Here is an 18,384-nt window from a genome sequence, read left to right on the forward strand (position 1 = left end):
CACAGGATCTCCTGCCTTGCTGGAATTACTGGGACTGGAGTATGCAAAACTCCCAGGTTTCCCTAAATGCCCCAGTAAGCAGGTGGGCAGCCACTCCACCAAGACTCTGCATAGCTCTGTGCATTGGACCCAAGGTTCTGGTGATGTGGGCTCATGAAAGGATCTCCTGATCCACTGGTTGCAAAGATCCATGCGAAAAGCATGGTTTTCCAGAAAGTCACACACTAGCCACTTCCTTTGACTGGGGGTATTAGTTCCCCTGGCCCTGTGCCACTCATAGGTGGACCATTACCTCACCCTGCTTTTCCTCACTCTCCGTGGGTTTAGTCATCCTTCTAGTCAGTCCGAATGTGAGAACCTAGATACCTCAGGTGCAGAATTCACTCAGCATTTTGTGAGCGCCGTGGATTGCAGTTGCTTCTAATTGGCCATCTACGCCCCTCTCCAGTTCACTTTTCTATTGAGATGTTCATCTTTTACTTACTGATTTGTAAAAGTTTTGTATATATCAGTATTTTGTCTGCAATGTGAGCTATAAATACTGTTTCCAGTTTGAGTTTAGTTTGGTTTATGTGGTTGTGCCATGTGCAAAGTTTTTTTTATGTAGTCAGATTAGTTTTTACAAATATTTGCCTATTGGGCAGATAGATCTTCCTTCCAAGACCTATTCTGAACCCAAATAGTTCCCTACTCTCTTCTGTCCCCTTTTTGTGTTTGAGATGTCAGGTGGGAAGAGAAAAACCAACATAGCTCTTAAAGAAGAGGAATGGAGTAACAAATAAGAAAGATCTTTAAGATTACCCTTTTTCCTAATCTTTTTTGTAAAGTAAAAGCCCTCCAAAAACTCATGCAAATCCCTCACTACTTCGCTCACTCTGACCTAGGCCAAATGTGTTCATGCCAAATCAAGAGCCATCTGCACTGATTTTCTGCAGGCAAAATCCCTTCCCCTTGGGGATTAGACACGGCATCTTTCAAAGATTCCTTCCCCAGTTCCCACTCCTTGTCTGTGCTCTAGTAATGAATCAGGAAAGACAGTGATTGAAAAAGCATATGGCAGCATCAAATACCGGTTTTTCTGACTTTGACAGTTTCAAGAGTTTGTCACTAACTTTCTCAAGCTGAAACCTAGTGATTTTACCTTAGTTTCTTCACTGTAGTATTCAGAATCAGTTTCAGTCTTCTATCAGATATATAGCACTCATAAATATTTAAATATTCCAAAGTATTGTCCTGATTCCTGTTTCAACCCATACCCCCACTGAGCTGAGCTAGACATTCCAACTCTATTGACTTGTGTGTGAGAAACTATGGATTATTTTTTATGTTTTCTTTTCAGTTATTGCAATGGTAAAATAGCAAGGGCATGATTTTATTTTCTGTGTTATCTGTGAATGGCCTATACAACACTGAGCACTGAACTTAATATATGTAACAAAGCAGTGGCAAAGCTGAAATTCAAGGAGAAGGCAGAGAAGTTCAGAGACCCAACTGAACTGCTGAGAATAGTATTTCAGACTTCAAAGTAGAAGACTAAAGTTTATTTGCTTACTTCCATCTCTTGATCATTAATTAGTTATTCAATTAATAATTCAGTATCCTGAACTATTTTGATAACTTCTCATTAAGAGAATCAAAGCTGATAATTAAGGGATGAGTCAGAAACCTCATCCACAGAGAACAAGGGCCCAAATGAAGAACATAAAAGATGCATCATTTTACATTCTTAACATGTAAGAGGACTATGAAGGTTGATAGCACTGAATAGAAGAGAGACAAAAGTATGAGCTTTCAGAGTCCTGCTTTCTTCATAGCCAAAAATCAATACTACAAAGATGCCCAACATGCATCAGTAACTGTTCATCAATTATTTACTGGGCTCTTTTGTTCCAAGTTCTGTTTACAAGATTACTTTGTAACTTGAAATGATTGTTTCCTTTCCTATGGCTGCTGAATGGGGCCTGAGTTTTTTGCAAGATGAACCTGAAAGAACTGGTGTGTGGCATCTGTTGTCTCATGTTTCAGATTCAATCGGGATAACCTGTATTTTGCATCTTTCTGGTGGTGCTGTCATCTCCACCAGATAGGTATTACAGGCCAAGGCATTTACCTGTCCATGAAGAAAGCACAAGGTTTTCCAACATTCTGTCAAACTCACAGCTAAGGGCAATAGGAAGCAATGATCCTTGAGTGTTCTTTGAGTTGGTTCTTTCTTACTTTCCCAAAGTTCTCAATAACTTAGAAACAAGAAAAAAACACTAAAAGATCTAGTCCTATTTGTTCCCAATTTTCTTTCAGCTGCATGCACTTAAACCTTAAGCCCACTTTTCAGTGAAGGCTTTTTGGTTTCTTTTGGCATGAAGTGACTAGTTGGGCTACAAGTTATTCGTAAATGATGCACAACTTTATTAAGAGGTTATTACAGTCCATGGGCATTTGTAAATTCAACCAATTGTGGATCAAAAATACTTGGGGGGAAATAAAGATGGCTGTGTCTATACTGAACATGTACAGACTTTTTTCCCTGTCATTATTCCCTAAATACAGTATAATGACTATTTATTTAGCATGTGCATTGTATTCAGTATTATAAGTAACCTAGAGATGACTTAAAGTTTATGGGAGGATGTACATAGGTTATATGAAGATTCTATGCCAGTTTGTTCAGGCTAGACTGCTTTACTAAATGGTGAAGTTCGTCATCAGACTAGCACTGGATTTATCCTTGGTCAGTGGGTCCCTAATAGTGCGCAAAGAATTTTGTACAGAAGCATTTTCCAGTCTATCTGTGAAATAGGCATTTTTGGTATGGTGTTTCCATTGCCACTTTCAAGAGTTAATGCTCAATCTTGTATACATACCAACAGGTTCTTGCAAAAATTCAAATAAAGAAGCTGGCCAAGTGATGATGGTGGTAGACAAGGGAGTATATATAGACCCATAAAAGGGGCAGCTTCTCCTCTGCATCCAATAGGGTTGATGTGAGAGAACATAGGCTCAATGTTGCCACAGCTGTATATTTAAGCAACCTTGGAAATCCATACAGCATATGCTAGATTGTATCTGCTCTTATAATCAAGTACAGGCTTAGCTGCTCACCACTTGTAAAACCAATAACAAGATGAAGTGGAGTGAAAGGAAAGTGATTTTATGTCCAGAGCTAGCAGTGAGGAAACAGCCAGCTGACCCTTTCCAGAACTGCCTCAAACTTTAGGCTGTGGCAAGCGACTTAAAGAGGCTGCCATTTTCCCCAGTGGACCACTGATTCCCTGGAAGTGGTTTACTCACCAGGCATGTACCTTAAGGTGAAGTAGTGTCATTGTTACTTGATCTTATTTGGGGTACAAGATCAGACCCATGGGCTAAAAAATTAAGCCACTGTTCCAGGTACCATAAAATCTCCTTAGATATATTTTAACTCAATACTAAATGAGTGTGAGTAAGGTTAGTGGTAAACAGGCTTGGGAGAAGAAATGAAGCCACCCAAATACATGTATCAACTTTACCATATAGTTCACATCCCCAAAGTTAAATGTTACTTTTAAAGTTATTTTCAAAAGGAGTTTTTCACATTTAAAATGTGCAAGCCTAGGTAGAATGTTAACAGAGTCTTAAGGCATATATAACCACAAAAACATGTATGCCATAAGCAGGATGAATTTTTTTACTTATTCATATGATCATAACAAATTTAGTAAGCATCTAGGCAAAAATTTAGCAAACAAATCTTTCCATTCATTCTGCAATAAAATCAGGTAACTATTATGCTATAAACAACATTGAAGTATTGATTTATTTTCCCCCATAAATGTGAAAGGACAGGGATAATTAACTTGGTGCAGAAACTGTTTTTGGCATTTCTTAATATACAAAATTCACCCCATAGTTTTACAATATTTTAATAATATACATTTAAAATCTGTGTTAGTCATTCTTCATCTGTTTCATATGTTTCTGCATGACAGCATCTGTGAATTTGTGGAGATATGTCTGCTGAAAAATCATTAAGCCAATCAAGACTCAGATTTTAAAGAAATAAGATGGCTAACAAGTAGGGAAACAGCTAAGTTAACAACTCATTTACTGTCTAAAAATTCAGCACTGAAAGACTCCTCTTTGGGAGGTAACAAAATATTTTCATAGAATTGGCATAAATTTGATCTAAGAAATCACCCTTGATCTAAATTGAGATTGTTTTACATTTTAAATGATTTACTTCCATGACTACACAAAAGCCATAAAAACTCCAACAAGTTTTATAAATATGTTCTGATAGAGCTTTGATTATAAAATAGTGGAATTGATATGCTTCCTTAGCACTCAGTAAAATGGTGCATTGAAGTTAAAACACTCTCATTTTATCTCTGCTAAGCTGACAATGGAAAGCAAAATGCCAAAAATTATCAAAAGTAAAAAATACAATGCACACACAATATTCCAACTATATCCTTCTATTGTCAAGGGTTTATAAAATAAATGTTCTCTACCAGTTAATCAGTGGATCTCTACCAGTAATTTTCTTCACCAGTTAATCTACATCTGCAAATATATTTGCTAAAAATCTTTTATTTAGACCCCTTTAAAACCACTTAATACAAAAGCAAAAGGAAAAGTGAAAAGAAGAACAGAAACAGGATCCTTTGAAACATACATCCAAGTTTTTGTAAAGGTAGAAAGAAAGTAAAGACCGAAGGTGTTCGTAGTCGTGACGCATTTTGAAAACTCTGATTTGCTCTTCTAGGATTTTGGAGGTATGCTCGTTGGGAATCCAGATAGGATGTCAAATGTATAGTGGCTTGCAGTTATAGTCAATGAAATAAAATCACAAAGCAGAGACAGCTGGGCCAGTTAAGTGAATGCCACTTCTCACAGCACACATATGCAAATACGATGTTGCTGAAATCCAAGATAATTTTCTGCAAAGTGGCCAGGATGGGAATTTCAGCAAAAGAGCTCTGCATCCTGCTGCCCCTCCAGGAATGAAGCACACCTCTCTCTTCGCTACCGCGTTACCTAAAACAAATCAAATAAGGGAACATTGAACACTCCATACCCACCAAAATAACCATCCCTGCCCAGGGAACAATAAGGTCCTGACTGAATAGTTTATCAATTTGTACATTTGCATATAACCAACCTCACCTAATCAACTGTTCAAATTCTGCTTTGCAGCCTGCAAACAAGAAATGTAAAGAATACATACACAAAGGTTTCCATAACAGGGATTATGCAGTCTAGCTTTGTATTTGTGAGGTTATAAAAATCCCATTTGATTAAGTACACTCATTGCCCATCAATTCATGCATGCTGAGCATGCTTTGTTAATGGCACTGAAAATTTTTCAAATAAATGGCTGATTAAAAAAATAACAAAGGCAACATTTTTATCTTGACATGGACTGATTTTAATGCAGTTAACTTTCACTTTTGAAAATAGATTATTTTATAAAACTATTATATTAAAAATGGTAGTGGCTGCATTTTTCATTTTTAAACATTCAGGCTCATTACTTATGATCTAAGAAAATAGAATAGCATTTCTATAGTTGATTGGTCATGTAAGAAATTTTACATGTTAATCAATATACCAGCTCAGGTGGGGGAAAAAAAGCATAAAACCTTTTAACATGCCTGTATCACAAAAATATTTTTTCAAAGCAAATTATTTGATAATATAGTTACCGTACCTGTGCTTTAGATTCAATCAGCTATTTATGCAAACCTTAGCCTTGCTATTAACTGACATATGGCCTTTATGTATTCAACAGTATTTCTGCCCTTTTGTTTGTGCTAGGTAACTACAGCAAATGAAACAAAATCCCTGCCCTCATGGAGTTTACCTTCTAGCACAGAAGCTGGAAAACTTTTACTAGAAAGGATTAAATATGGTAAATATTTTCAGTTTTACAGGCCATACAGTCACTATAGCAGTCATATTAATATATGAAATAAAGGCACTGTGCCTTGTTCCAGACTTTATATATAGATGGTGACATTTGAATTTCATATCTGATGCATTCTGAAATATTCTCCTTTTGATTTTTTCCATCCACTTAAATATGTAAAACCCAGTCTTAGCTCATGAGCCATACAAAACCAGGCCCAGGGCTGGATTTGGCTTTAAGCCACAATTTTCTCATCCCTATTCCAGAGGAAGAGGTTGGAAAAAAAAGTAAATATTAACAATATGGGCTATGGGGAAAAGTAAAGTAGTATAAAGGGGAAAGGCAGGCTGCGGCAGGGAGGGTAGGGCTGCTCTTCTATACATTATGTCAGGGAAGGTTGAAAGAAATGAGAGAGGCCTGACTCACTGGGAAGAGAGAAGTAAATACAGACTTTGGCTTTTCTCTGACTGAGGTTCAAGGAAGAGATGAGGAATGCATGACAGGACTGTCAACCTAAAGGGTTGTGACAAATAGGATAAAGATGTAAGAAAAAGAGGAGTCAAGGACAGTTCCAAGATCTTTGGGGCTTGAGCATTTGAATGATGGAGCTGGCCATGTTCTGTGTTGGGGTAGATTGTCTCTCTTTGCCTTAGTTTCTTCATCTCCAAAATACAGATAATAGTACCTTCCCCCTTTAGTTGTAGTAAAGAGTGAATAAAGTATGTGACTTGAATGACACAATGCAGTGGTTAACACATGATTCGTACTCAGGGAATGGTGGCTATTGTAATGTTAGCTCTTTGGATATCTATCAAGCTATATGCAGGATGTAATTGTCAAAAGCGTCTTCTTTGAGACAACCATTCCCCATGCCCAGCTCATTGTGGAAAGCTTTACTTGAAGTTGGATGATAAAATGCTCTCAGTTTTATTTTCCTTTAAAATAATTATTGTAGTGATTACATGTGGAAGATTCATTGCTGCTTCTGAATTGTAATGGATACAGGGGTACTAAGATGCCAATATTAGCTGTACTCCCTTTCATCAGGGTACCTTGAGCACTTCAAGTCTGACTACAGAGATCAGGGAGGACAAAACTTCAGGGTAAAGGAGTCATCTGAGCTGGACATTAAAAGACAAGTGGAATTTCAGAAGGGGAAGTGGAAGAAGGAAGAACCAATGGTTTGGGGAAATACAGGGCCTATACAGTGACTGGCAGTGAAGGCCCATTTAAGATGCCTATAATCTGCATTTTGCATAAGTTTCCAATGGGGATCCATTGACGGTCTCTCAACAGGGAGGGAACCTGGGCAGAGAGTTTCTCCTTGTTGCAGAGAAAACAGGGCATAAGCCAATTAAAGTTGAGAACAGGTAGAGAGCTCAGTTGGACTAATGGTTCCCTCATACTGCCCGTTAATCACAGTCACCCTAAGAACAACTATTTCTAAAAAGCAGGGTTTTCTAAGCTGTATCCCAGACTTACTATACCAGAATATCCTAGAGGTAGAGTTCAAAACTGTGGGGTTTTTTTAACACGTTTTCATGATACCATTATGTTATTACGATACTGACAATGGTCTGTAGTGATGGCCCAAGAGACAGGCAGATTAGAGAACTATTTGAGGAAAATACTTGGAAGGTGCTGAAGCCAAGACTGTTGCTTCAATTCTGTAGAAATTTTCCAATATGCAATATTGGAAATATTTAGACAATAGAAACTTTCAAGTAGGAAGTTTGCAAACAGCTACTGAAAAATACTGTTCTCTAAAGCAGTTTTTCAACCTCCATACATTGACATTTGGGGGTCAAAAATTGTTGTAGAGGCTATCTGTGCTTTGTAGGATGTTTAGCAGCATCCCTGGCTTCTACCCACAGATGCCAGTAGCATCCTCGCAAAGTGTGATGACCAGAAATATCCGAGACACTACTCAGAGGCAAAAAAACTGCCTCTGGTTGAGAACTACTATTTTAAAGACAGCTTTTCACCCTTAGTAGAGGATTCAAAAATAAAAACATTTTAAAAATCTAAAATATCTCACAATTCAAAGTGATTTGCTCCTACTCACAAATAAATTCTGGCCAATGCTTGGCTTTGATGTGATGCTAAGAAGACATCATATACTTGTTAGAAGACTTAACAATGGCAACCCCAAACAGTAAGGAACTCTAGCACACAGAATGCAGCAAAACCCAGATTTCAACTAAGAAAAAATAATTAAGGCAGGTCCACAGACAGAGTTATATTCTCCCACAAGAAGCAGTAGCCACATCCTCTCTAAACTCTATGCCATTATTTTATACCTATAAAAGATGACTAGTTAGGGAATTATCCTCTCTCCTATTTTCATGTCTTCATCTAAACCTATTAATATTTAAGTTCACTGTCAACTATTTTCATATTCGCATTTAAATGGAAAATAAAATTCTGACATAGCTGGCTTATTGCAGACCATCTTACTTTAGCCTTTCTATGTTTTGATGCTGCTATGCATGAACTGTTTAAAGAAAACGGAAACTATTTTGTTACATAGTTTAGTTAACACATCCTCTAGGGAGGCAATTGCTCTGCATTTATAGGACCTCTGTCTCACCTGTGGTATAAGGTCAGTAGCAATTTTAGGAAAAAGATACTAGGTACTACTGGAAGCTAGTCACAGATCCACAAATGAATTTACTCTATGTGCATAAGATCCATAAAAGACATAAAATGTTTTATGTAGTTTAAGTCACACTGACTCGGATTAATAAAGGAAACAAAGTTTTATGACTTCAAGATTATTCTCAAGTGACATATCACTAAAAAAGCAGCCCAAGTATCATGATGGCTTGGGGAACTGTATTATCTTTCTACAACTTTTCAAAGTGCTAAATGAAATGTCACTACCGTTGAGGATTTAGCTAGAGCAAACTTCCAATCCCAGCACAGAGCCAAAGTGCCCCTAAAGGTTTGCTTCCTGAAAATGCCTTCTCTAACTACACATAAATAGAGAGCCGTTCCACCAAGAGAACTACAGTTGGCTTCTGCTTATGATCTTGTTTTATATTTATACATAAAAATCAATACAAACATAATCTTCCAAAATGTTATTCCTTAGCCTACAAGAAATATGATGAAAGAAAATTTTTATCCCTGATGGATGTAATACCCTAATTCATGGGTTACTCCAAGATTTTTACTTAGGAAGGAATTAGGAAAAAATAACTGAATTTATAAATACTGAAATATATGTTTGTTTGCTTTAAATAAAGGGAAAGATAGGGAAATTATCTTAAGGCAGGGTTTGCTTAGCAAGCACCCTGGGTTTATGTAGGATGGAAGTTTATTTAGAATGGCTTAGAATGATGGGAGGGTTGCCCTCCTCACACCACCGATAAATGACTCCATGGGCATCTGCTGCCCTGGATATAAAAGAAGGTATCACATCATCATCCCAGTCATCTCAGTATCACTAACAAGGATAAGTTAGTTGATAATCACAATGTTGAAAATGGTCTTGATTGTGACATTCTGGTTTTACGCAGAGGATCAACTGACGGCTATTCCATTAATAATCTGGGGTATAATATCAGCTAAAGTTTCCATTTAACTTAAAATATATTGTACTATCATCCTTTCTAATATTTTGTTTTAGATTTAATATCTTTCTATTTTAATATATTTTACAAAGTCATATTTAACATTAATATTTCATGTTCACACTTAGAAGGAGAACTGGCCTGCTTTTGACTCCATGAGGATGAATTACTAAACACTTAAGAGTTCTCAAAGTATTCATAATGGGGATAATAAGAAAGGCAAGAAGCCATTCACTGTATGTACTTCCTAAGTGGTCAAAGCTCAGTGGCAACCAGAACGAAAGAGTCACTCCACTCCAGTATGTCTAACTCTAATGATCTTAGAATGACCTTGGTCATGTCGGTTTTCATTCAAGAAATGGTTCCCAAGGCATTCAGCTGTCTCTGGGACTACCTGTTAGAAAGGGACTTTCCTTTCTTCCAGGGAAAGCAAAAAAAAAAAAAAAAGCCAGGGCCCAACATGAAACCTCTCTCACTAGACGAAAGCTGTAGGTATTAAGCAAAATAAGCATAGCAATCTATGTAAAATGTAACCAGAGTAAAATCTCAGAGATACAGGGAGCATGATTTCAATCAGTAAAGGAGTCCCTGAAAAGATTATGATTAACTAGAAAAGAAAGGAGGGAAAACATATTCTATAAAGAGGGAAGAAACAGCTGGTGCAAAAAGACCAGGAGATAAGAAGGACTGACAAAAGTCCAGGATGTTTAGAGCAGCCAGAAGGAAGGGGAAGTGGTTTGCCATGTTACTCATTAGGCACCAGGCAGAGGCTAGTGGACCAATCACCAGAGGGAGCCAGTGGACTATTTCAAGGTAGACTAGCTTAGAGGATGTGCATTTTACAAAATTACTGTAGTCACTGTAGGGAGACCAGACTAGAAGGCAGCAACCTAGCAGTCCAGATGCATCTCCATACGAAAGGGCAGATGGGACAAGAGGAATGAGCACAGTGTTGAAGAATCATGGAAAAGTTGGGTACTAAAAACATAAGGACAAAGTAACCAACTGAACATGGGAAGATAAGGGGAAGAAGGTAGGTTTCTGGCTGGAGAACTGGGTAGACAATGGCATTCTTCAGAGATGGTGAGAATTAAAAATAATACTGTTTGGGGTGAAAAGTGTTGGCTTCTAAGTCTTGAATAAGAATCTCCAACCATTAAATCTCCTTTAAAGCTGTGGGTATTTCTACTTCAGTAAATCATCTGGATATGGATTCTTGCCATGGTGTTTTGATACATTGGCCTGTCAACTCTGAAGCTTTTACTTTAAATCGGGCTTGTGAAGAAGCTGAAATGAATTTAGTGGCGCTACCTAAAATAATGAATTCTCCCACCAAATCACTGCTCTATAAAATCTGACACACAAGATAATGCTGGGAAATGGGCTTTTCAAAAAGGCCCAAGCAGATTTTTCGCACATAATGATGTTCTCTTGATGGTAGAATAAAATCAAGGGAGGAAGCCCCACAGTTGATAAGTTGTAAATGGTAGCTGCATTTTGTCTATACTTGCCTTTGTAGTTTTGACTTTATTGCCACTGCTACAGGACCAACCTGAGTAATCTGGCAGCACTTTACAATCCTCTCCTTCCAAACAGGGATTCATGTGACACCACCATTTCTGAATCACGATGGAAGCTGAAAAACAAAGGCCAAATAATGTTTGTGACAGAGTTTCTTCCTCCAAAGATGGAAAAAATAAACCTCAGTACAAATTAGTACACTGACTTAAAGATTGGTATTGAGAATAAATTTATTGTTAATAAATTTAAGGAATCCAATCAGGCATATACTCTACAATATAAAATATTTCATTTATTAAAATATCTAAAAGCAACAGATGTTGGTGACAATGCAGAGAAAAGGGAACCCTTATACACTGCTGGTATGAAGATAAATTAGTACAACCTCTATGGAAAACAGTATGGAGATTTCTCAAAGAACTAAAACTCAACCATTCAATCCAGCAATCCCACCACTGGTTATCTACCCAAAGGAAAAGCGACCATTACATTAAAAAGACACCTGCATGCATATGTTTATCACAGCACTAGTAACAAAAATAGCAAAGTCCTAGAATCAACATGTGTCCATCAGTGAAGGACTGGATAAAGAAAATGCAGTATAGACACGCTATCAAATACTACTTAGCCACAGAAGAGAATGAAATCATGTCTTTTACAGCAACATGGATGGAACTGGAGGTGATTCTTAACCTAGAAACAGAAAGTCAAATACTACATGTTCTTACCTATAAATGGGAGCTGAATAATGTGTACACAGAGATGTAGAGTCGTGGAACAATAGACATTGGAGAGACTTGGAAGGGTGGGAAGGACAAGATGTTGCTTAAGGGATACAAGGTACCCTATTTGGGTGATGGCTACATGAAAAGCCCTGACGTCACCACTATGTACCCTTAAATTTATACAAATAAAAAATAGTTCACTTTTACAGTGGACTGCCCAATTATAAAATTCAGCTGCTGAGATCTCAGGCTTTGCGGTGGGCTTGCCAGGGTTTGAATCTGTGCAATTGTCTAGATTAGACCAGTTCTCAGACTTCTCTTAGTGTCCATTTCTTCATTTGAAAAGTAGATCCTCATCCCAGGATAGTAAGAGGGTAAAGTTAATCCATGTGTGAAAGTCTTTGCTGACTTTCAGCCAGTCACAGTAGTTTCCAAAAATGTCAGCTATTATGGTCATCATCTTTGATTGCAGGTTACTATGGTATTGCAACTGGTCCTTAAGTTTGATGCTGTTAACAGCAAAGACTAAAAGCACTAACAATTCACATCATACATGGTGTTGATCTCTCCATGCCATTCTGGCAAGTGGCCAGCAATTACTTAAAGTCAGTTACAAGAAGCCACAGGAAGGTAGGAGGCCCTGGCATTCCTTTACCTTTTCATATGCCTGTTTGTCATTTGTGTGTCTTCCTTGGAAAAATACCAATTCAGTTTTTTTTCCTACTTTTTAAGTGGGGTATTACTTTTTGGCAGTTGAGCACGTGGGTTTCTTTTATATTTTGGATCTTAACTCATCAGATAAATGGATTGAAAATATTTTCTCCCATTCTCTAGGTTGCTTTTTTATTTGATGAAGTCCCAAGTTTAACCAAAATATCATTGCTAAGACTAATATCAAGGACCTTTCCCCCTATGTTTTCTTCTAGGAGTTTCATTTCATAGATTACATTTACATCCTTTTCAAGTTAATTTTTGCATATGGTTAAGTAACAGGTCTAACTTCATTCTTTTGCATGGGAATATTTTTCCAGCACTCTTTATTGAAGAGATAATCTTTTTTTCATTGTGTAGTCTTGTCACCCTCTCAAAAACTAGTTGACTATAAATGCATGCTTTTATTTCTGAGTTCTCTATTCTGTTCCATGGATGTATCTGTCTATGTTTATGCCAGTGCCATACTGTTATGATACCTATAGCTTGCTAATATAATTTGAATCAGGGGTTATTTGCCTCCAACTCTGTTCTTCTTTCTCAAAATTGCATTATCTATTTGGGGTCTTTTGTGAATTTTAGGACTTTTTTTATCTTTGTGAAAAATGCTGTTGGAATTTTGTTAGAGATTGTATCTGTAGACTGCTTTTGAGAGTATGAACTTTTTAATATTTTCATCTCCAGTTTAATCTAGTCACACCTCTTTCACTACAGTACTTAATGTTCAATGATTATGTTAAATTTCTACATCCATTTACATGGCATTAACATGGGAATGATCAAGAACTTTCCATAAACATTTAAACATTTAGTCAGTTCAAACTGCATCAATTTATTTCTAAAAGCATATATATATATATATATATATATATATATATATATATATATATATATGTATTTTACTTTTGATGCATACTGTATCTGGCATTTCTCTCCATGTTATCCCTCCCCAACCACTGCTGTCTCTCTCCTAACCCCCTCCACTGTCCCCAGTGTGTGATGCTCCTCTCCCTGAGTCCACGTGTTCTCGTTGTTCAACACCCACCTATGAGTAAGAACATATGGTGTTTGGCTTTCTGTTCTTGTGTCAGTTTGCTGAGAATGATGGTCTCCAGATTCATCCAAGTCCCTACAAAAGACACAAACTCATCGTTTTTTTATCTCTGCATAGTATTCCATGGTGTATATGTATCACATTTTCCTTGTCCAGTCTATCATTGATGGGCACTTGGGTTGGTTCCAGGTCTTTGTACACAGGGCTGCAATGAACATACATGTGCGTGTGTCTTTATAGTAGAACAATTTATAGTTCTTTGAGTATATACCAGTAATGGGATTGCTGGGTGAAATGGAATTTCTATTTCTAGATCCTTGAGAAATTGCCACACTGTCTTCCACAATGGTTTAACTAATTTACACTCCCCCCAACTGTGTAAGAGTGTTGTTGTTTCTCCACATCCTCTCCAGCATCTGTTGTCTCCAGATTTTTTAATGATCACCATTCTAACTGGCATGAGATGATATCTAAGTTTGGTTTTGATTTGCATTTCTCTAATGACCAGTGATGATGAGCATTTTTTCATATGTTTGTTAGCCTCATATATGTATGTCTTCTTTTGAAAAGTGTCTGTTCATATCGTCCACCCACTTTTGAATGGGCTTGTTTTTTTCTTGTAAATCTGTTTTAGTTTGCAGATTCTGGATATTAGCCCTTTGTCAGATAGGTAGATTGCAAAAAATCTTTTCCCATTCTGTTGGTTACCTATTTGCTCTAATGATCGTTTCTTTTGCTGTACAGAAGCTCTGGAGTTTAATTAGATCCCATTTATCTATCTTGGCTTTTATTGCCATTGCTTTTGGTGTTTTAGTCATGAAGTCCTTGCCTATGCCTATGTCCTGGATGGTTTTGCCTATGTTTTCTTCTAGTGTTATTATGGCATTAGGTTTTATGTTTAAATATTTAATCCATCTGGAGTTAATTTTAGTGTAAGGTGACAGGTAGGGGTCCAGTTTCTGCTTTCTGCACAATGCTAGCCAGTTTTCCCAACACCATTTTTTAAACATAGAGTCCTTTCCCCATTGCTTGTTTTTGTCATGTTTGTCAAAGATCAGATGGTTTTAGATGTGTGGTGTTTCTTCTGGGGTCTCTCTTCTGTTCCATTGGTCTATGTCTCTGTTTTGGTACCAGTACCATGCTGTTTTGATTACTGTAGACTTGTAGTAGTATAGTTTGAAGTCCAGCAGTGTGATGCCTCCAGCTTTGTTCTTTATGCTTAGAATTGACTTGGCTATGCGGGCTCTCTTGTGATTCCATGTGAAGTTTAAGGTGGCTTTTTCCAGTTCTGTGAAGAAGGTCATTGGTAGCTTGATGGGGATAGCATTGAATCTATAGATTACTTTGGGCAGTATGGCCGTTTTCAAGATATTAATACTTCCTAACCATGAGCATGGAATGTTTTTCCATCTGTTTGTGTCCTCTTTTATTTCCTTGAGCAGTGGTTTGTAGTTCTCCTTGAAGAGGTCCTTAACATCCTTTGTTAGTTGTATTCCTAGGTATTTTATTCTCTTTGTAGCAATTGTGAATGGGAGTTCCCTCTTGATTTGGCTCTCTAAATCGTTATTGGTGTATAGGAATGCTTGTGATTTCTGCACATTGATTTTATATCCTGAGACTTTGCTGAAGTTGCTTATCAGTTTGAGAAGATTTTGGGCTGAGACAATGGGGTCTTCTAGATATACAAGCATGTTGTTTGCAAATAGAGATAGATTGTCTTCCTCCTTTCCTAACTGAATACCCTTTCTTTTTCTTGCCTGATTGCTCTGGCTAGAACTTTTTTTATTGCATTTTATGTTTTGGGCTTCATATGAAGAACATGCAAGATTGTTGTATAGGTACACACATGGCAGTGTGATTTGCTGCCTTCCTCCCCTTCACCAATATCTGACATTTCTCCCCATGCTATCTCTCCCAACCTCCCCGTCCCTCCCCCATTTCCCCCCAACAGACCCCAGTGTGTAGTGCTCCCCTCCCTGTGTCCATGTGTTCTCATTGTTCAACACCCGCCTATGAGTGAGAATATGCAGTGTTTGATTTTCTGCTCTCGTGTCAGTTTGAGAATGATGGTTTCTAGGTTCATCCATGTCCCTACAAAGGACATGAACTCATCATTTTTTCTGATGGCTGCATAATATTCCATGGTGTATATGTACCACATTTTCCTGGTCCAATCTATCATTGATGGGCATTTGGGTTGGTTCCAGGTCTTTACTATTGTAAACAGTGCTGCTATGAACATTCATGGGCATGTGTCCTTATAGCAGAATAATTTATAATCCTTTGGATATATACCCAGTAATGGGATTGCTGGATCGAATGGAATTTCTATTTCTAGGTCTTTGAGGAATCGCCACACTGTATTCCACAATGGTTGAACTAATTTACACTCTCACCAACAGTATAAAAGTGTTCCTATTTCTACACAGCCTCTCCACCATCTGTTGCCTCCAGATTTTTTAATGATCGCCATTCAAACTGGCATGAGATGGTATCTCAATGTGGTTTTGATTTGCATTTCTCTAATGACCAGTGATGATGAGCATTTTTTCCTATGTTTGCTGGCCTCCTGTATGTCTTCTTTTGTAAACTGTCTATTCATATCTTTCGCCCACTTTTGAATGGGCTTGTTTGTTTTTTTTCTTGTAGAGCTGTTTTAGTTCTTTGTAAATTCTGGATATCAGCCCCTTGTCAGATGGGTAGACTGCAAAAATTTTTTCCCATTCTGTTGGTTGCCAATTCACTCTACTGACTGTTTCTTTTGCCGTGCAGAAGCTGTGGAGTTTGATTAGGTCCCATTTGTCTATTTTGGCTTTTGTTGCCATTGCTTTTGGCGTTTTGGTCATGAAGTCCTTGCCTACACCTATGTCCTGAATGGTTTTGCCTAGATTTTCTTCTAGGGTTTTTATGGTGTCAGGTCTGATGTTTAAGTTTTTAATCCATCTGGAGAACTTCTAATACTATATTGAATAGGAGTGGGGAGGGTAGGGACCTGCTCAGCCACTCCCTCTCTCTCTGGGTGAGGGGAGGGGGTGATAGCTCAGTCAGCAGGCTCTCCCAGCTGCCTTTTGGGCTTATGTGTTTGCTTAGATCTGTGTGCCAATCTGGGACACCGTCCTGAATTATTATTCAACTCTGTGCTTGTAATTCCCAGTGCTTGGCTGGCAAAGATCCCCTGTTCTGTGTATTACTGAGGCTTTGGGGGAAGCACTGTATCTGGACCACAGTGCCAGAGGGGGAGCCTCTGACTCACCAGTCAGATGCACTTTCTAGGTGAAGCAGCACCCCTCCTACCTTGGTCTGCCCTGTCTGGGCTTTGCTCACCATTGGACCAGACCTGCTGAAATGCACCTGGTACCTCTGTTGGAGCTAGGAGATCTCTGGATTTCTGTGTCTCTCTCTCACTGGGTGTTGTTCACTTGAGTTGTGTCTATTTGGCCATCATGGATCCCACTCGAGTATGGACATTTTAACAAAATTAATTTTTCCAATCCATGAATACAGGATATTGATCCATTTCTTTAATGCCTTATAGTTTTTAGTGTAGATTTTTTACCTTCTTGGTTAAATTGATTCTTAAGTATTTTATTCTTTTTGATGCTATTATAAAAATAGGATTGAGTTATTAATTTCTTGGATAGTTCATTGTTAGTGAAATGCAACTGAGTTCTGGATGTTGATTTCGTATTCCACAGTTTTATTGATATTTATTAAAGGTATTTGAAGAAGTAGTAACACTCCTCCTCATTCTCTTCCAAAGAATTGAGGAGGATGGAACACTTCCAACCTTATTTAACAAGGCCAGCATTACCTTCATACCAAAGCTAGATTAGGATACTACAAGAAAAGAAAATTATATCCCAACATTCTTGATGAAGATAGATCAAAAATCCTCAAGAAAACTCTAGCAAACTTAATCAAAGAGCACATGAAGAGTATGCTCCACTATGATCAAGTGAGATTTATCCTTGGGATGCAAGAATGCTTCAATATATGTAAATCAATAAATGTGATACACCATATTAACAGAATGAAGGATAAAAGTAATATAATCATCTCAAATGCAGAAAAATCATTTGACAACATCCAACATCACTTTACGATAAAAACTGTCAACTAAGAATTTTGTACAGAAGGAATGTACCTCAACATAAAGGCCACATATGACAAGACATAGATGTCCATTCTCATCATTTCTATTCAACAGAGTACCAAAAGTCTTAGAGCAAGCAGGCAAGAAAAAAATATAAAAGGCAGTTAAGTTAGAAAGGAAGAAGTTAAATTGTCTCTGCAGACAACACGATTTTCTATATATGAAGCCTTTCCTGATAGATTTAACTTGAACTATGCTGCCTGTGAAGTTAGAAACTCAAGTTCAAATAAAGCTTTACAAATCCTAATAACTACTTTTTATTGAGGGCCAGGCACCCTGCTAATTTCCTTCCTGCATGTCCTAATTTAAACCTCACTACAACCTGAGGTTATAAATTATTTTTCAAGGGAGGCGAGGGATAAAAGACTACGCATTGAGCACAGTGTATACTGCTCAGCTGAGGGGTGCACCAATATCTCAGAAATGACCACTAAAGAACTTAACCATGTAATAGAAAACCACCTGTTCCCCAAAAGCTTATTTTAAAAATAATTTTTAAAGAAAACATTATTTTCCTCCACTTCATAGAAATGGAAAAACTGAGGTCCAGGGGCATTAAGTGGCCAGGGCAAGGTCACACAGTTTGAAAACAGTCAAAAGAGTGCTTGAAGACAGGCAATCTAATGCTAGAGTACAAGTGCTAACCCTTTTAGTCACACCTCCCTCCATTATGCATCTACTAGAAACAAATCCTTGTATGGAAGGATGCAAAGGCAACAGTAGGGAATGAGGAAAACCAGTGCATTCAAACAGTTCCCTAG

At 37.7% G+C, this 18,384-nt stretch overlaps 1 protein-coding gene across 2 annotated transcripts in view; it reads right to left on the bottom strand.

The window, feature by feature from the left end:
* Window positions 1–3,848: 3,848 nt before the first annotated feature.
* The window catches only part of TAFA4 (TAFA chemokine like family member 4), a 215,603-nt gene continuing 201,067 nt past the window's right edge, over window positions 3,849–18,384 (bottom strand). The window contains exons 5-6 of one of the 2 annotated variants that reach the window (XM_010350129.3): window positions 10,971–11,095; window positions 3,849–5,013 (exon numbers count right to left, since the gene is read on the bottom strand). In XM_010350129.3, coding sequence (XP_010348431.1) covers window positions 5,002–5,013; window positions 10,971–11,095 — 137 coding nt within the window. In that variant the 3' untranslated portion in view covers window positions 3,849–5,001. The remainder of the gene's footprint in view (window positions 5,014–10,970; window positions 11,096–18,384) is intronic. The other variant, XM_010350127.3, reaches the window with a different exon arrangement.

This window comes from Saimiri boliviensis, chromosome 8 (genome assembly GCF_048565385.1).
Source record: "Saimiri boliviensis isolate mSaiBol1 chromosome 8, mSaiBol1.pri, whole genome shotgun sequence".
Taxonomy (NCBI): domain Eukaryota; kingdom Metazoa; phylum Chordata; class Mammalia; order Primates; family Cebidae; genus Saimiri; species Saimiri boliviensis.